This window comes from Helianthus annuus, chromosome 15 (genome assembly GCF_002127325.2).
Source record: "Helianthus annuus cultivar XRQ/B chromosome 15, HanXRQr2.0-SUNRISE, whole genome shotgun sequence".
In the NCBI taxonomy this organism is placed as follows: Eukaryota; Viridiplantae; Streptophyta; class Magnoliopsida; order Asterales; family Asteraceae; genus Helianthus; species Helianthus annuus.
In genome coordinates this window covers 86,400,020-86,420,900 of record NC_035447.2, presented here as the reverse complement: position 1 = coordinate 86,420,900, position 20,881 = coordinate 86,400,020, and the positions used below count along the sequence as shown (strand labels likewise).

Below are 20,881 nucleotides of genomic sequence, written 5' to 3'. Positions count from 1 at the left end.
TGTCAAAGCTGACAATCCCGTTAGATATCATTCCTTCACCCGTAATGTATCCACCTTTATCTCCAGCAAAAGCAACATAACCTCCTCTAATAGATTTAACGTCGTAGAGAAGCTTCATGTCGCCCGTCATGTGCCTGGATGCCCCACTATCAACAATCCAGTGACTACTGATAGTTCCTCCTGAAGCACCCTGCACATGAACTCAAATGAATTAGTTGGAGATGGGGACCCAAGCCATTGTGGTCTTGGGTCTTCCATTTTCATCAATGACAATAACTTCTTGTCTTTGATGGTTGGTGAATTGTGATGATCCCCCTGATTCAGTAACCGTTTTTGGTTTCCAAGTCTGTTTGGTTTCACCAGTGTTTTTCTTTAAAAGTTTAACTTCTTGATGATTTGAAGTTTTAAAATTGTCTGGTTTTACAACAACAGATTGTTTTTGAACCGCATCGGTTTTAATCGCTTTTTCTATCTTTTTGACCTGTTGGCGTTTCTGTTTCTTTTCCCTTTCTTTTACAAGGCGGGGATCTTGTTTTGTGGAAACAGTTGGCTTACGGTCAGTTTTGCCACGGGGATCATCAACCTTTCCTTTTTGTTTATGAAGATATGGACAATTACGAATAATATGTCCAATGGTTCCACACTCAAAACATGATCTTCGTTCTACAAACCCCGAAGAATCATGTGATCGTCTAGCCGATGATGTTGAACTTTGTGAACCCGAGGTACTAGGTTTTGAACTGCTTGGTTCATTTCTTTTCTCGACAATAGCTTTCTTGACAAAATCTAAGTTAGATTGATTTTCAAACTTTTCAATTTTGTCTGTTCCCGTCGATTTCACAAAGTTAACATTCTTCTTCTTCTTTTGGTTCGGCTTCTTGTTAGATTGAGCCGGTGTTTTACCTTTGGGTTTGGTGTGATTTTGCTGTGTTGGCACTGTTGGCAATTTCTTGTTGCCAAATTGCTTTCGAATTTCAGCCTTTGGAATAGGAGGACACTGTGTAACTGTAACTTTAGGTCCTGCCTTTCCCAAGAACTTACTCGTCGAATTCTCAAAGACTTTACAGATTAAGGATTGATTAACATTCTTAATGGGAAAATCTTTGTCTGAGTAAATTTTATCATCACCAACTAGAGTGTACAGCAAATTCACACTCTCCGGCTTTTCTGCAGATGAGGACTCAGTTGCAACAGTCTTAGCGGGTTGAACAGGGGGATCACATAGAATGTGATTCTCAAGAGGTATGTCCTCATTTTTGGCTACCGCATCAGACTTTGCTGGGACAGTATCGTCAGATTCATCATCAGACGAATCAGCATCCTCAATCACAACTGGAGGATCTTGATTCTGTTCAGCACTCACAAATGTATCTGCTGACACATCTGAATCTGAGGATACTTCCTTTTGGTATCCGAGTCCTGCAGCAAACTCCTTAACATCTAGAGGCACAGAAGGTTCAAAGAAAACCATGTCCTCTTCATCAGGCATGGCATCATAATTATGTCTCACTGGTGGTGGACACTTCTTGTAGCCTATGCATGTGACATCTCTCTTTTCCTTCTGAACGTCAATGATGTGATCTAACACATAGCTAGAACTCAAATAACTGTCTAGCTTGAGTTTGATCGCATCACTTTCGGTTTTCACACAAGCCATCTCTTTTTGCATACTCTCAAGGCGAGATATATACAAATTGATATCAGTTTGTTTTCTTGAAACCATTTTAGTCAGTTCAGTTTTATCCTTCTTTAATGTTTCAATTACTGACTTAAATTCTTTTTCATGGTTTTCATAAAACATGTTGGCTTCTGTGCATTTAGAGAGGTCCACAGTCAATTTCTGATTGTGGATGAATGTCACATCATATTTCTCTTGCAAAGCGTCATGCTTACTTTGCAAGTCACTCAAATTCTCAGTCACAGTAGTATGTTTGTCTTGCAAGTCAAACAAACTAGCTTGTAAAGCATCATGTTTGCCTTGCAACTCAGACATACTTTTCTCCATTTCAGCACATCTAGCATGCAACCTAGCACATTCATCACAATTAACAGCAGTGGGTTCATCGACACATACCTGACTTGATGAACCGTCGACATTAGCCATAAAGGCTGAATGGAGAGAAGACGAAGTATAAGCAGCTTGATCCACCAAAATAGATCTTCTTTGAGTTTCTGCTGCAGCTTCCTCCAAGAGTTCATCAATATCTGCATCGATTGCTGCATTCGATGTCTCACCCACATAATCATCACCAGAATTGGATGATTCTTCATCAGCACTCCTGCTATAACCAGAAGAGTCTTCATCTTCAGACGATTCACCACCACTGGCAGAAGATTCTCTACCACTGGTGTGAACCAACTCTTTCACAATTTGAGCAAAACATGCTGTTTCATCAGGAGCATCACCACCCAACTGGATTGACCAGTCACAACCTTCATCCACCTGAACTGCAAGTGCTCGGTTGGTTTGGTTATTTGCAGGCACCAATGAACGCTCAGTGTTTCTGTTCTGATTCTGCTGGTTGCCTCGGTTTCTGAAGGGATTTTGATTCCCGTGCTGTGCTGGCTTTGTACATTCCCTTTTAAAGTGGCCCCGTTCACCACAGTTGAAGCATTTAACAGCTTGTTTATCGAACCCATACTTGGTGTCTCGCTTACTTTCCAAGCTGGTTCTGCCAGTACTTTCCATCCAATCCTTTGCTCTTCTCACAGCACTCGCAAAGGCCCACTTGATATCCATCAAGTCCATCTCTTCCTTATCAATCTGCCTGTAATCTTCTTGTGTCAGATTAATGTTTCCAATCTGACCTTCTATCAACCCACAGTACGCGCTCACTACAGTGTTAAGCAGCTCCATGTGTTCCTTAGCTACTTCTACACTGATTTTAGAAAAGCTTGACGTGTCGAGCTGTACTGTACTTGACTTTGATTGTTGACCTGCAGCAGATGATGTTCCTCCATAACACGCATATTGTGGTTGTTGAGCAGGAGGAGGAGGAGGTGGTTGTATTGGATTTCCATACAGATCTGTGGTTGGAGGCGGCTTTACAGGAACTTGCACTGGATTGCCATACATATCCGTGCTTGTGACAAACGCCGTTTGAAGTGGAGCATGTGAACCGGCTTTTACAGATGAAGTAGTGGAGGTGCCATAATACATCTCTGGATTCTGTGGCACTGCAACTCTCTTTGCCTTCAACGTTTCTTCCTGATCCTTGTTCTCCAGAAGCTGCACGAAATCATTGATATTTGTAGTTCTCAACGTTCCGTTGTACTTCAAGATTTCCAGGAAGTTATTCCATTGAGGAGGCAATGCATCGGCAAACTTCTTTACCACCTCTGTTGGAGTCGTTGTGACTTCAAAGTTGGTCAGCTCAGTAAGTAGGTGATAAAAACGGCTTGTCATATCTCCCAAGGACTCCTTATCCATACATGTGAAGCCATCGAATTCTTTCTTCAGTAGATCTCGTCGTAGTTGACGTGTGGCTTCATTACCTACTCCTCTTGTCTTCAATGCATCCCACAGCTTCTTCGTAGTCTTGAAACTGACGAACTGATGATAAATATCCTTGCTCAGTGCTTGAGTGAGAATAGCGTATGCTTTCTTTTCTAAGTCATACGTCTTCTTTTGATCATCAGGAAGATCGGCAAATGTAGCTGTCGAAGAAGCAGCAACCTCGATAGTTTGATCGAATTCCGTAGTGAACCGCAACCACAACTCTGTATTTTGACCAAGAATGTATGTATGGAAACGATCAACCCATCCCGGATATTCATTAAGATGCATCAACTTTGGAGGCCTGTTCAAACTTCCGGTTTCACTTTCGCTTAGTAGAAGACTTTGAATACTCGGAGTTTGATTTGAAACAAACGCCCATTGACCAGCTGGAGTGGCATTTGTTTGTGAGGATGTAGATACCGGAGATTCGGCCCATGATGGAGATTGACTGGTATTCATGTATTTTCCACTGTCTGGAGCCGGACTTCCCCACCAACTCGGATTCATGATAGATGAGCAAAATAAATGCTAAGTAAGAATGATCCGAAAGGTACACAGCCGAAGGATCCTGGTCGAAGGATCTGAAATCACAGAAACTTGTTAATAACAAACTGACCACAATCGAAAGATTAACTATTGTTCGAAGGATCAACAGTACTCGAAAGATTACTGTTGAGTCTCGAACAATGATTTCGAAAGATTCAAGAGCTCGAAGGATTCTCCTTTGAAAGATCCTTATCTTTCGAGCTAAATCCTTATCTTTCGAACAACAGATCTCGAAAGATTCACCAATACGAAAGATCCTTATCTTTCGGACACTAGTCTTTCGATTAGATTCCTTTCTCGAAGGATATGATTCAGACTTCGAAGGATGGGTCGAAGGATAACAATCTTTCGAGCCTTCCTTGATCGACAGATGTCGAAGGATAGTCTTTCGATGTCGAAAGATATCTTTCGAGAGGTCCTGACACACACTGATCTGATGTGATAGGTTGGTGAAAAGGTGACAGGTTGGTAGGTCAACTTTCGGCAAGATGGTATGTGCAGGCTGTCCTATCACCACCAACTTTGAAAGTTTGCCAAAAAAAATTTGCCAAAAATGACAACCTTATCTTCAACACCAGTCACCGGAATTTTGAACCGGAATATAGCCGGAAAATTCAAAATCACTTAAAACAATTTTTCAAGTTACCCAACCCCACTTTAAACACTCCCGGTTAGTTTAGACACGTTTTTACTCAAAGAAAATGCAAGAAAACAAGTAAAAACAGGTGCAAAACCAAGTGTTTCAACACACCAAAACTTGTAAAAACCCGGTTTTAAACAAGGTAAAGAGCGAGGCTCTGATACCACTTGTAGGTCCCTTTTCGCGGAGGATTACGAACCTAAACCTTGTTATACAAACCTACTAGCGAGTGCGGAATCCAAGCTAGCAAGCAAACCGAGTTAGTAGCAAGTAGAGAAACAAACACACAAGTTCACCGATTAACACAACTTGTATTAATGCAATGAGGGTTCGGTTACAAGCTCAATGTTTACAGAAATGTTCCATAAACTCTCTAAGTGTGTGTGTGTGAGTTCTGGACAGAATGCTCTCAATGCTCTCTATCTCTCGAATGTGCAAGTGACAGAACTCCAGAACTAACTCACACTCAACACATGCATGGGTATATATACCCAGCCCATGAAGTCTTGATCGAAGGATCTGATAGATGGTCCGAAGGATCATCTATCGATCATAGTTCACACGAAAGATCAGCATGGACCTCGAAGGATCATCCTTCGAGGTCTGATGGTCGAACCATGGTCGAACCATATCTTTCGATCACCTCGAAGGATCAGGTGTATCCTTCGAGGCTATCCTTCGATCAGAACATCTTTCAACTGTTGTCCAAGTCAAACCGGAGGATGGTTGACTTGGTCAACTTACAACACAAATCAGGACATCGTTACATACAGACCGAATACAGACAAAGTACAGACACAAGTGCACCAACAAGAATAAAAGTTTCTAAAAATAAAATGCGAATACAACTTTCTAAATATGGAAAGTACAGAAAATGCGGAGCGTTACACCTCCACCACCACTGCCACCGCCATTCATCACCACAACCTAGACACTACTCGTTAACATATTTTATTAGTTTTGTTTTCAAAAAGCTTAGAACTTTGTTGCAAAAGGAGTTTGTAAGACCGAACTCAAAGATTAAGACCAAAATAATAAACTGCAAACAATTAATTGCGAAAAAACTATGCAAGTAGACTTGATAGTTAGTCAAGAACATGCATGCAACCCTAGTAACAAGTACAGTAAAAGGATCTTTTTCAACATCCACAAAGCTCCATAAGTATCTAAGTATCTAATGATCCTCCAAGACAGATACAAACAAACCAAAACAATCACAACTTCCTGAATCAAATCCAAAGCTTCCATTTGATTATTTAGTCAAAACAAACAGTTATGTTGCATTCTTTTATGAAACTAACAGTTATTTATACAAAATCAAACCCATTTCTCACTGAAGAAATTTATCAAACACCTGGTGTGTAAGGCAAAGGAACCCAAGAAGCCTCAATTGAGGAATACAAATACAAAACCCATAAGCCATGCAATGCAATTAATGGTTTCGTGATGATAAAGAAAAATGTTAGATGATGAAAAGTTTTCGTAAGTCTCGTGATACAACCCAGAAGGGGTTCTTGGGCATGATTCTTAGTGTGTTTTCTGCGGCATTAGGGTTTACGTCGGCATTAGGGTTCCAGATCGATGGTGGGGCGAAGTAGGTGACGGTGTTGGTGATGCTGGTGTGGTGGTGGTGTGACGGTGACGATGGTGGTATGGTGATGGTGTGGTTAAGAGAGAGATAAGGAAGAAAGAGAGAGATGAGGAAGAGAGAGAAATCAGTGTTTTAAGTGTGTTTTCTCTATACTACAACAACAACAACAACAACAACAACAACAACAACAACAACAACAACAACAACAACAATAATACAGGGCCATTTTAGTCTTTTAATGAAAAACTAACAGAAAATTTAAATGGAGATAGAAATTTGGACTCAAATGGTAAAGAAAGTGGCTGTAGGACTCAGGGCGTTAAACATTTTGATTTTGGACTCAAGTGGTTAAAACCCCTAAAACACAGAGACTTAAAAAGTAATTTACCCTTAAATTAATTTTAAACATTACTTGTTTTATTTAACTTTGTTTAAGTATCATTTTTTAAATATTGAATTCACTTTATTAATAAGTTTTTGGTTTTTTAAGATACTTTTATCACAAACTAAATATCATATACAAAACATCTAAATAACATTTAAAGTTCTATTAAAATACTTGATAATGTTCTCGTGTATGTGATACACCCATTAATAAAAAAATGATAATCAGCATATGCTTTAGAATGTAAAAATATAATTCTATTTGGATCCTATAATTAAATTGTTTTCATTCTAATATTACTTATTAGTGCGTTCTTCACAAGCCGAGCCGAACCGAGTGGACCTTTGCTCATGCTTGGCTCGTTTACAAATCGAACCGAGCGGAGCAGCTCATTTAAAACCGAGCCTCAAATCAAGCGAGCGTTTTCCGAGCAGTATATATTCCGAGCGAGCGTCGAGCGAAGTTCGAATGGTTAGTACAACCGTATCGTCCGATTTAGATTTGCTTAGAAAGATCGTGACAATGTTGGGTCTCAAGTTTTTATATCTAAAAACAAGCACATTTCATGGCATAATATTTTCTTATGAATAACAATATTATGGCCGACAAGGCGAACATCATATTGCACGAACAATGACATTGAGAGCAGGAGACGATCGACTTAGGGTAACGACATGAAACATTGAGGCGATGAGTAGACTGTCGTTTGTAGGTTTAGGGTTTAACTTTTAGATTTGATATTAATTTTTTATTGGCATGATTGGGCTAGTACGTATAGATATAATTATAAATTTGTATATAGTGGACCAAAATCTAATAGAGTGGTATATATAAACTATAAATTTAATTTATATTCAAGATATATGTATATGTAATGTGTGAATATATAGGTGTGTGTATATATGTATAATTTATATTTGTGTATATTAGCATATACATGTTTATATAGGTATGTGTATGTGTATATGTATATGTATATGTATATGTATATGTATATGTATATGTATATGTATATGTATATGTATATGTATATGTATATGTATATGTATATGTATATGTATATGTATATGTATATGTATATGTATATGTATATGTATATGTATATGTATATGTATATGTACTAATTAAAAATAATAATTTGAGCCGAACCGAGCTGAGCGGACCTTTGCTCATGCTTTGCTCATTTACAAACCGAACCGATCAGAGCGGCTCGATTACGACCGAGTGTCGAATCGAATGAGCAAATTCCGAGCAATTTCCGAACGAGCGGCGAGCGATTTGAACAACCCTACTTATTAATATATTGTAAAGGATGAATTTCTTAAAGGTTGATTAAGAATTTTGTTTCCAAACATAGTTTAATAACAAATGTATCTATAGTTCTCAAGGGGATAGTCTGATTGTAAGGTGGAGTGTTCCCCAACCAATTGATTGTGAGTTCAAATCCTACAAATAACAGGTGTGGTGTGATTTTAGTCGTTAAAAAATACACAGGTATCTATACCTAATTAATATGTAATTTCAATTATATATGTCACAACCCAAAATACCACATGAGGATCTCACCACGAGGCATGTGACGTACCAGGATCTAGCCACTAATCATGTCGAACTAATAGTATATAATAGTAAACACAAACATCATGTCTAACATGAATAGTGCATTTCAACAATAACCGTTTCAACAATGTATACGTTCAGCAGAAGCAATTGTATATGTGTTAATCATACGAAATCAATTTGTTTAAAAAACATAACATTCATTATTCTTCTAGCAACACACCCCATGACACTCCTCGCTCCTCAGACTGCAAGTTTTAACTCCATGATATATCTAACGACCTGCAAGCATGCAAAAAAGTGTGTCAACATAAAGTTGGCGAGTTCATAGTTTTGTTTAACGTAAATCATGTAAGTGTTTATTCGTGACATGTCTTTAAACTATCAGTTTAGTTTAAAGACATGTCACGAATAATAAACTCGGTACCGATTGACTGTTCTGTTTGTTGTGCCCTCATCAATGTCTATCAGCATTGATCAAAAGTATTTAACGTCATTAATTCACGCCCGAATCCCCCCCCCCGGTGTGAGGTTTGTCAAGCCTAATAACGCTATCAACTAATACCCATTCCCCCCCAGGCAACTAGCTCGGTAGTAAGTAGGGACTTTTGTGATAGAGTTTGAGTTTATTAACCAACATCGAATTTAAACTATATCATTTAAAAAGTATTCCTCCCAGGAATAATAGTTTGTTTGTCCCCCCGGGACGCATCTCACCTTAGTTTACTCAATATATATTAACGTTCTACGCATTAAGTGTTAGCTCCGTTACACACGACCTAATATACAGTAAATGTAAGCACGTATGTGTATAGGGTTATGCAATACCCTAATGTCCAAACAATCTAGTGTTTAGCATAATCAAGTTAACAGGAACACACAGTAGGTTCTTAAGTTGATGACAGCAGCAGTTGGTGACAGGTGTCATAATTTTGAGAAACACAGACAGTCGCACAATATTCATAACTCGAATAATTTTTATTGGCTTCTGTACATATACACACATACACATATTGTTATGGCTTTTGGTTGTCATTGAAATCCGGTTTTCAGCAAAAAGGGAAATGGGTATGTGTTTGTATTTATACAATGTATGTGTGTATATATAGAGAGAAAGACAGGGAGAACGAGAGAGAGAAAGAGAGAATATTGTTTATGGATTTTAATTTCAGAATTAAATCCATGTATGAAAGGGTGCCACATAAATATATCCCCGTAGGAAAGAGACTGGCACGTAGGCAAAAACCCTAATTGAGTTAGTGCTCAGTTAACAGTGCGGTGCCAGAACACACTAAGTATTAAGTTGGAGGTGTCGGCCGTCAAAGTGTTAGTTGGGGGTGGTAGCGGCCAATGGCCAATAGTTGGAGGTGATAAAATCCAATAACCCTTTAGTCATGATCCCCCACTTGTGGTAGGAGGCTTGGATTTTCCAATTGAGACTCAACTTCAATTTCCACTTGTGTCATATTGGGGTGGATATAGGCAATGAAAGATTTGGACTATGCCTTGTGTGAGGTTGTCAATTCAATTCCTGAGCCCAACCGGGTTTTGGTCCCATCGTGTGTTACGCCATAGAGTTATGCTCTTGTGGTGGCACAACGACTGTCAAGTGGCACCTTGCGGTATGGTTTCCCGGGGGAACTTCCATAAAAGCCAAACTTTGAATCCATCGTGAGCCCGGTTAAGACAACATAGTCTGGCCAAAGTGAGGTAATACGGGGCTCTCCGATTTGAAGAGTATGATAACCTTATACATGAATTTCTTCGTTAAAAAAAAGGTTTATTTATACGAGAAGGAAAAAAAGACCCAAAATGATATTCTAAGGAATTGATAAGATGTATGATGATGGTGTGATGAACTTGACATGGGAGGACTTGTATTAAACTTTTATACACTTTTTCCAAATCTCATGTTACATAAAATAAACTAAACTGTTTTTTAATCTGTTTAGAAATAATTTATGATTAATTTGTTAAGATATAATTTATGATTAATTGATTGAAAATAAGTTGGCCATCATCCTACGTTGACACCTTTCTAGATCATTGTATAATTATAGTATATAAAGTGATCTGGTATCCAAGGTTACCTATTTTTAGCCTATAACATCTTTGCTACTCATTAATAAAGTGAACAATTTAGATAAACGTACGTATTACATAATGACATTATCTTATTATCATATAACATAAAAGATCATTTAGACAAACATTACATTTCTCTAAAACAAGAAAAAAGTGTTCCTAAACTTGATTGTGTTCGTGTGAGAATATGCTTTTGTTCTGGTTGCTGCTTCACGTATTTTGACTATTAAGTGTGTGAGAGAAGGAAAACTTGTTTTCTCTAGTGTCATTTTCCAGGATATACTCTCGAGGAGAACCACCGGACCCCTCCCCCACCCCCCCCCCCCCCTCTTTCTGGAATTCCTTGGTTTGCTTTATTTGCTTCCAGTTTCATTGCCCTCTCTCTCTCTCCTCTCTCTCTCTCTCTTATCTTCTGCCTTTTATATATTTAAAGAGATCTTTCTTAGCTTTCTACCCTTCAATTTTTTTACTTTTTTCTTTTGTGTTAGGGGTGTTGTCGGTGTTGGTGATTGTGTTGGTTCTATGGTATCAATTGGATTGCATATCAAGATAGAGTGAAAAAGCAACCACACTTAGTGTGAGGGTAGAGAAAGTGAAATAAAAGAAGGGTTTTGTTGTGTGGAAATCTATAATCTTGTCTAATACAAAGCAAGAAAATGCCCTTAGAAGGGACTTTCATAGAACCACAACCATCTTCCTCCTCTTCAACAACACTTCCTGATCTCTCTCTCAACATTAGCCTCCCAAACACTTCTTCTTTATCGTCTTCGATTCACAACGATACGCCTTTGAAATCGGATAACATCCAACAACAACCATACAACTACCTCTCCCTTACACATCCATCACAAAATTTTGCTACTCAAAGAAATCAAGAAAATAGTAGTCATGACTATTTGAGGCCCATAAAGGGGATTCCAGTGTATCGAAACCATTCGTTTCCGTTTTCGCCTAATATGGACCATGCTTCTCTACAGAAAGATCCAAAGATATGTTTCTATCCATCATCTTCAACTTCTAATTCACCTTATTTTGGTGCAAGTGGAGGTCACATGCCCTTTTTGAACCCTGGGCTCAATGGTCCCTCTTCGTCGTGTTATCGTCTACCCTTTGGTGGTGGTGCTAGTAGAATCACCGGGTTATCTTCTTCGTATCCACAACACCACCAGTTCTATGGTGGAACTGGAGGTGGAGTACCAATTCCTCATGAAATCTCACATGGTTTGATGAGATCAAGATTTTTACCCAAGCTTCCCGCTAAGAGAAGTATGAGGGCACCTCGGATGCGATGGACGAGCACCCTTCATTCGCGCTTTGTTCATGCCGTCGAGCTTCTTGGAGGCCACGAAAGTAATCAAAGAAACCCTTGTTAGCCGAGTTTATAATCAGTTTTTCAATTCTTTTGAATTCTTCCGTAAAATTAACGAAAACTAAGGGAAGTGTGTTTTATGTTTTTTAGGAGCAACCCCCAAATCAGTTTTGGAGTTAATGGATGTTAAAGACCTTACACTAGCTCATGTCAAGAGTCATTTACAGGTATACCTCCTGAACTTGAAGCAAAGAAAAATGGTACCCTAACCAACCCCCCCCCCCCCTCTCTCCTTTTTGGGTTGGATTCTAGCTCTCTTTCTCTCTCCGATTAACCCTCCGGCACAGTCGCCGATGTCTGCAGTTAATGTCTGAATTAGAAGCACAGTATTAAGTCAGAGAGAGGAGAGAGAGGGAGGAGAGAGAGTGTATGTTTTCTGATGATGCTCAGAATGATAAGAGACAAAAGTAAGTCATGATTATTCAATAATATGAAAACAGCTAGCTCATGTTATTCAAACATCAACCTCGTGATTAATGACAGAACAACTCCAATCCAATCTCTTATGTATGACTCTTAAGCATTCAACACAAAACATTCAAGACAACTTGTCTTTTTCTTTTTTTTTTTTCTTTTTCAGTTGGTTTTTTCTTCAGTTTCTTCACTATTTTCTTACTTTTCCTTGATTTTAAGCTTTGTTAATTTACCCATTTTGTAGATGTATAGAACTGTTAAAACAACTGACAAACCTGCAGCTTCCTCAGGTAATTCTTATAGTATGTTTTTAAACTATTAATTAACTAATGTTATTTTGTTCATTCAAGTTTTTAACTTTTATAAATCTTGTATGAAGGCCAATCAGATGGATCTGGAGAAGATGATGTTTCAACCATGGGAATTGGAGGGATAAGTCATTTTGTAGATCAAAGAGGGTTGTCGGATCAACAAGAATCCGACAACCCTAATTACGCGGCTGCTGCTCCAGCCACAAACACGCTCTGGAGCAATTCATCGAGGTACGATATCTCGGGTGTTAATGTTCATGATCTGATTAAAAACTAACTTGCATAAGCTTTATCTTTTTGCATGATATCTTCTTCTTGAAAATGGCAAAACCCATGTAGCATTCCACCATTTAAGCTTAGTAAAAGTGTTCATATGCCAGCTTTAATATTCTTTTCATTTTCTTTCCTTTTTATTCCCCTTATTTTTTTTTCTTTTTATACATTTTTAGAAGAAGAAGAAGTGATCACCTGGGATTGAGACTTGGCTACTGTATAATTAAGATATGATGGAAGAAACTAAAGAAAAGAATATAAAGCAATGTAAACTAAGAACTTTAAAATAGGTTTACCAGAAATTAAAGCAATCATCTTTTCCTTTTTTTTTTCTTTTTAAGGTTACTCTACTATGACTGTACAAAATATAAATGCATATGTAGGGGTGAGATTTATTACAAAAACCAATTATTACAAAAACAAAAATAACAAATCCAAAATCGTTTCATTTTTTTAGCAATGGGTATACTTTTTAGATTATGCAATGTTATTATAACTTATATTTTTTTAGATTCATTAAAACCATCAATGTTACATACAATCGTGTATATTATAACTTATATTTTTTTGATTATGCAATGTTACATACAATCGTGTATATTTTTTAGATTCATTAAAACCATAAAACTAATATCTTCATATTCCATTGAATTTTTAATCATTTTCCTGTACATATACATATGTAGGTAACATAACTTATATATTATACTCATATATATAGGCTATATGTAGGTTATTTATATGTCTGCTTGATTCTAAACATATTATATTATACTACACATTAATAATTCATATTGTCCTTTTCTAATTTGTAAAATATTATTCTTAATCTGGTCACAAGGAGATTTGCATATATCGCCAAAACAGTATATTGACTTAAAGATCTTTCCTTTTCTCTTCTTATATATGCATGTCGGCAGTCAAGAGTGTGCAATATATTGACCTTTGATTATATATACACATTGAAACTTATCATCCAACCACAATCTGCTGGATCTAAAGAGTACCATAAGACCAAAACAAATACGTTAGGAATATATATATTTTCTAGGTTGGAGTTTGTACTATATATCTTATTGATTGACCTGTCACAAAAGTACTGTTTATGCAACAAATCAACAACCACCTTTTATTGCTTGTTTGATTTTCCCCTTTTTTACTTTTCCTGTACAGGATTCGGTTTCTCTATTGTACTTTTTGCTTTAAACGAAATTGTAGCTTTGTTGATTACGGTATGGAAGTCTAAGTTATGATAAACTTTTGGAGGTTAAGTAGGTATGTCTAGTGAAAAAAAAAAGGTATGTCTAGTGAAAATTCTTACGAATTTAACATGCTTCTCAAACATTTTTTTTGGGGATATTTCGTGTTCTAAATCAACAAACCATACCTAGTAAATCCCACAAATAGCAAAGCTACTTATACGGTCTGGGGAAGTGGGATGTAGACAGATCTTTCCTCTATCTCTAGGGATAGAGAGACTGCTTCCAGAGAGACCCTCGGCTCCAAAACGAACAACATGCCAACACATCAAGTCAAAGAATATAGAAAAAAGAAGTCACATATACCAAGAAAGTGATCAGAGTGGCACAGTATAATGTAAATGATGTATAATGGCATACAACATAATTTTGGGGAATAAACACAACAGGTCGATCACTGCTAAAGTCACTTAAAGAATAAGAACAACCTACGTCCTTAAAATACACCTAAGACCTTACTGCAATATCCTCTAGAAATCCTTAACCCTAATCCTACGCCTCCACGAAGTCCTATCTTGGACCATGTCCTCAGACAGATACAACTCTAGTAAATCATGCCTAATCTGCTCATCCCATGTCAGTTTGGGTCTGCCTCTTCCTCTCCTCCTCTCCACAGTAAGAGTTTCCACTACTCTACCTGGTGCCATCGTTTGCCTTCGCTTCACATGCCCAAACCATCTCAATCTCCCCTCCTTAATCTTATCCGATATACTAGCCACTCCTAATCTTTCCCTAAAAACCTCATTTCTTATCCGATCTAACCTCGTGTGTCCACACATCCACCTCAGCATCCTCATCTCTGCTACATCCATCTTGTGCGCTTGTGTCTTCTTGATAGCCCAACAGTTTGTTCCATATTGCATAGCGGGCCTAACTGCTACCCTGTAAAATTTCCCATTTAGTTTAGTTGGGAACCTTCTATCGCACAATACCCCACTGGCTGCCTTCCATCTACATCAGCTAGCCTGTATGCAATGGGTTACATCACAATCTATGTCACCATCCCTTTGTACAAACGACCCCAAATACTTAAATTTAGTTCATGCGGGACCAATTGATCCTCAATGGTGATTTGGGTGTCATCATCATCTGCTACACCACTGAAATCACAGTGTGGATACCTAGTCTTAGATCGACTAATCCTTAGGCCCTTGCTCTCTAGAGCTACTCGCCACTCCTCTACCCTCGCGTTCAGGAACTGTTTAGTCTCTGCAATCAACACAATATCATCGGCAAAAAGCATGCACCACGGAACTGTCTCCTGAATCAAGTTGGACAACTCATCGAAGACAACCGCAAAAAGAAAAGCGCTCAACGCAGACCATTGGTGGAGTCCCACCTCCACAAGAAAGAAGTTTGTATCCCCTACAGGCGCGCGGACACTAGTTTCAGTTCTATCGTATGTATCCTTAATTATGTCTATATACTTCCCAGGTAGCCCTGGACTCTCCAAACTATCCCAAATCAGTTGCCGTGGGACAGTGTCATATGCCTTTTCAAGGTCGATGAACACCATATGTAAATCTTGCTTTTTCGCTCTATATTTTTCCATCAATCTCCTTAGAATATGTATCGCTTCTGTAGCTGACCTCCCTTTCATGAATCCAAATTGATTTACTGAAACCTAAGTTTCTCTTCTAATTCTAGTTTCAATTACCCTCTCCCAGAGCTTCATAGTGTGACTTAACAGTTTGATTCCTCTGTAGTTCCCATAACATTGAGCGTCTACTTTATTCTTGTATAAAGACACCACGACACTACTCATCCACTGATCTGGCATTTTTCCAGTCTTGAAAATACGATTGAACAAAAGTGTTAACTATCGGACTCCTTCTTCCCCAAACACTTCCACACCTCAATCGTGTTTTAATGTGACGATCTAATTAGTTATGGATGTGAAGTTTAAGTATATTGTGTTTATGTTCTTCACATCTATTTGCAACCAATTGTGAATATAGAAGTTGGATGGCCCAACAAAAAAAATATCATTTATGGGTATCCCTGATTCACGTTTTTGGGGATTTTGTTTAATGAGGAGAGAGGTGCTAATGTGGATGAAAGAGGGAGGAGAGGCGTTTCTGTACAAAACGCCAAAACATATTATGTGAATGAGAGAGTACGGGGACGTTTTAAAGCTATGAAAGGGGCAACCCGGGAAGAATCTATGTGGATGCATTATTTAGCCTCTATTGTGAGTGATCTAAGTAAAGATTCCGTCAAAAGTTACCAACAAAAATTAGTTGTACAAGCCTTAATTTGCTTTTGAATTGTCAAACTCAAGCAATTGATGCATGTTCAACTTCTAACTTCTCTTGATGAGCTATTATTTAATTATTGATTTTATGATCAAGTAAGATGCTAAAAAGCTAGTAATGTGAAAACGGTTGAAGAAACTGTACTCTGGTTTCTCAATCGATTCGGCATATGATGTTGCATCCTTAACTGAAATCATGCATAAATAATTACATAAGAAAAAATAGGCTTTCTAATATGTCATTACTAGTTTTTCTTTTTATATTAAGTATAGATCAATTTTATGACAGAACGGTAAGAGTTTTATCTTCTGCCAACATAGAATAATGAAAATGAAGTAGAAGGTATCTTTTACTAGAAAATACACTCTAACTGATGGTTTTCTATGTAACTATACAGTTGTATTACATAAAAGATTTAGGGTTTTGACTCAAAAATATATATAGGAAGTTATCTTCTTTCTTATGTGCATCAAATCGCTCCAACTTTTTCGGGTGTCAAAACACATAGATATCATCAATATTTGTTAATTATATATCCATTGTAAAGCTAACGTTGTACACATGGAATAAACTAGTTTGATGATGAAATCTGTATCTATACGTATTGTTCCAACCTATGAGTCCGATAAATTTCATATTTGATTATGAAATCTGTCTAATTACATAGGTAATTGGCTACATCTAGTTATAGTTGATTTTGTTGATATATGCCCATAATTGTGCCGGACCATAATCATAAACAAACATATATAAATCTTTCTCTTAAATATCAATGTAATCTGTGTGATACACTGGTTTGAAACTGATATTGATCACTAACTATTTCAGCAATAGGGAGGATTGGCTGCAGACAAACAGTGACATAAATGACCTCAGACCCTCATCCACCATGTTACCACAAGCGAATGCAAGCCATCTACTCGAGGTATTCTTTGTTAAAAACTATTGCCACTTATTAGTAGTTTGTAACCGCCAAAATTTGTTATATTCATATACGGTCTTGTTGCCAAGCCAAAATTCATATGGAGATCATAGTGAATATATTCAGGGATATATTAAATTTCGCATTTTCCAGTTTTCTGCCCAAAGCGGATGCTAAAACGGTGACCGTTTTTGTAAAAAAATTAGTACATAAATTGGAAACATTATACTTCTGAATAATCCTTTTTGTTATATTTGGAATGTCAGTCTTTTATAAGAGAGCTATCTTGTTTTTGTGGAGTTCTAGTAGGTGCAGTTTGCATTCACTATATTGATTAGCTTCATGCTAGTATACTGAATAGAATTTGACTTCACAAATTGAATAAAATATTGTTAGTTCATTAATAGTTAACCTGACATTTCATTTGTTATAGTATGCAGTTGTCCATTCAGCTAGATAATTACTCACTTCTAGTAACACAAATGTTTTCAGGAATGTGACCCTTCAATATCGAAGAGCTACTTAGGATTCGGTATGGATCACAAAAACCCGAGCTTAGAGTTCACGTTGGGCAGACCAGATTGGCTTCAAAAAGAACACAACTGATCGATGTTACCTATTTTTTCGCTCTACTTTCTTTTTGCATTTTGAAGTACTGCTTCAGTTTGTCCATGTAACAAACAAACTGAAGAAGTAATTCCAAAAGGAAGAACAAGGCGAAGAAAAAGTTGAAGAAGGTTTAAGAAGCTATATTTTTCTTCTTAAAATTTATGTTCACTAGTCTCCTATCATATAGCATCCTACTTCTTCCTTTTCTTCTCTCTTGATTTCTATGATTTTGTAGGATTCGTTTTTTCCTATACTTTCTCTTTGGTTTTTCATGTCTCTTTGAGATAGGAAGGAGCCCACAGACCGAGGGGGAGATGAACTATATCGTATGTTGTGATTCGATATTTTCAAACTAAAGGTTAGACAATATTATGAGAATACCATCAACATTTACCAACATGCTTCGTTGGTTTGTTTTTACTATCAATTTGTAAGTTCAATGTGTGTATATAAAAAGTTTAGACCACCCGTAGTGGTGAGTTATTTGGGCGTGTTTTGGCCCCAGAACACGCCTCCACATGATCTTATAGCAAATATGAATAAGAAAATTGAAAACAACGAGACATCGAGTACCAAGAGTATCACCAACATGTTACCAATGGAACTTCTTCGACCCGATATTGATCAAACAGATAAAAAGAAGGAAAGGTGGCTGCCATCGTTATAGAATACATGTAGTGACTCATTATACATTATAGCAACTCCTATAACAAGTAGTTATTTTCTATGCTACAAAGTTGCAAACTCCAAGCAAAACATTAAAATAGCAAAACTTCTTTCTTCACAGTTACTTGTTAGCTTGATTTTAAACATCTGGAAGGATGAGATAGTTAAGTAGCCAGAATCTTGCCACTAACAAGAAATTACAACAGTGAATTACAGGCCAAGTTACGCTTAGACGCTCAAATCATGATCCATTCTAAAACACCTTTAACTCTTCAAGGACTACCTGCTGAAGTAAAACTAATGAGACTTGTTACAAAATTTAGGTAACTCTCAACTTGAAAATTTAAAAGCAACAGGGGTGGATCTACAGCCAACAAAGGGGTTCTCAGGAACCCGTTCGGTTCGTAATTTATAGTGTTAAGTTAAATAGAAAGAATTGAAGGAACCCTTTAAAGTTTCTTAGAGGAACCCTTTAAAGTTTCTTAGAGGAACCCTTTAACAAAATTGAGTAGTGTTGAACTGGTAAAGCGTGTTGTGTTAGTAGTTAATATCCTGAGTTTGAGTCTCGTCAGCCGCTTTTCCATCATTTTTATTGCGTTTTTTTCTAATTTTTTGAACTCAAAAGGAATTAGGGTTTAAGTGTTTATGCTTCTGTTGTTTACTCCCAATTCCAAATGCAAACACACACAGACGCGACCACTGCACACAACACCTCTATCTTCCACTCCAGCCACCACGCATGAATTATGTCTAATTGACTAACTGTTAAATGTTACTTGGTAACTTGCTCATATTACCCACAATAGCTCCTAGGATAGCAACCTTTGTCTCTTGAATTTCGCTATATTTGACTAGGTTTTAATCACATGTCTTGTATGATATTATAGTGACAAATTAGAGAAATTTTGTAGACCCATGTTGGTATTATTATAAATTGTATTTGCTAATTAAAATTTGGGATCTAAATCTTCTAATTAATACTTTTTGGATCTATTTTTGTATTTTTATTGTGTGATGAACCTTGCCTGACCTAAACCGTCAAATCGACTGGTAATTTTTTTTATTTTCGGACTTATGATATTGGAACATTTAAAAAAGTGAACCCCTTGTCAAAAATTTCTGGATCCGCCACTACATAGCAATACCCATAACCTTCAGGACATATCATACAGCTCCAGAATGGAAGGATATGATAGTCTTGATTTCAACTACTCATTAGAGGATTCAATGTATTAGGAGGGGGAGAGGCCCCCCTAGGGTTAGGGTTGTAAACGAACCGAACGTTCAGCGAACAGTTCGTGAACCGTTCGGCGGGAAGTTCGTTTATGTCCGTTCTTTTAATAAACGAACGAACATGAACAAGAAATTCCGTTCAATTAGTTAAATGAACGAACATGAACAAAGGTCTCGTTCGTTCAATTGTGTTCGTGAACGTTCGGTAAGGTGTTCATGAACATTCGTTCATTTGCGTTCGTTTATGTTCGTATGTTCGTGTTTTAATTAAAGATTTTTATACTTTCATATATTTTATCTATACTTTTTATACTATTAAACTTTTATTCATATCATTACCCTGACAATTAAACTAGGAAACCCTCTTTCACCTTGTTTATACACCATTTCCCTTTCTTTTCTCATTAGTTACATCGACGAATATGATCTACCTCCGTTCCACAATAAGGGATTCAAGTTCTAGTGCTACTCTTTGGGCCATCCACCTTATCCTTCATCGCGTTCGCCAAATTTATTTGTGTTCGCTTGTGTTCGTGAACCGTTCGTGAACATGCTCATTTCCTTAATGAACAAACACGAACATAAAATCTCGTTCGGTAAGTGTTCATGAACCGTTCGTGAACACATTTATTTCCTTAACGAACGAACACGAACAAGGCCTCGTTCGTGTTCGTTCGGTTCGTTTACAGCCCTACCTAGGGTCCATATGTTAGTCCAAGATTTTTCTTCTTATATCGGTTAGCCATGTTAAGGGGGTTTTAAGTTGTCTAAATCTACAAGTTGGGGTCTCTAAATTGCCTAAATCTAAAAGTTGGGGGCCCTGCAAACTGCAAGAAGCCATGGACCATAGAGAGAAATGTCTATTTATAAAACAAAAATGCACTTTCAGTTGACAATTAATTGAACTTTCAATTACTCAAGAATATGTAAGTTTCTTTCGTACTTACATATTTTTTGTGTTGAATTAGAATTTTCCCTTCTAACCGTTGAATTATGAATATATAAGTGACGTAAAACGATGGAGTTCTCAACATTGTTGCTGCTACAGTGACATCAATGTCAATTGTGATATTAAAAATAACTGGATTTTGTAAGAACAATGAAAAATTCGAGTAAGTATTTACTCGAGTTAGATGGTTTGAAGTACACACTTGTCGCCCCGATAGGGCCATAGAGGCAACCAGGTCCTCTCAGGGCCTTGTTCGAGTTCGAAAAAACGTGTCCTTTAGGCCTTAACGAAATAGATAATGTAAAGACGGTCACC

General features: G+C 37.3%; 1 protein-coding gene across 2 annotated transcripts; it reads left to right on the top strand.

Annotated features, from left to right (window-relative positions):
• The first annotated feature begins 10,633 nt into the window (after positions 1–10,633).
• Positions 10,634–18,145, top strand: LOC110922073 (transcription repressor KAN1). Of its 2 annotated transcripts, none has more exons than XM_022166397.2 (6): positions 10,634–11,656; positions 11,766–11,842; positions 12,334–12,379; positions 12,469–12,631; positions 17,022–17,112; positions 17,602–18,145. In XM_022166397.2, the coding sequence occupies exons 1-6, from the start codon at positions 10,963–10,965 to the stop codon at positions 17,713–17,715; spliced, it is 1,185 nt and encodes a 394-aa protein (XP_022022089.1). In that variant the 5' UTR covers positions 10,634–10,962; the 3' UTR covers positions 17,716–18,145. The 2 variants fall into 2 exon arrangements, with proteins under 2 accessions (XP_022022089.1, XP_022022088.1); XM_022166396.2 differs by having other exon boundaries at positions 10,636–11,656; positions 17,016–17,112.
• Positions 18,146–20,881: the final 2,736 nt, after the last annotated feature.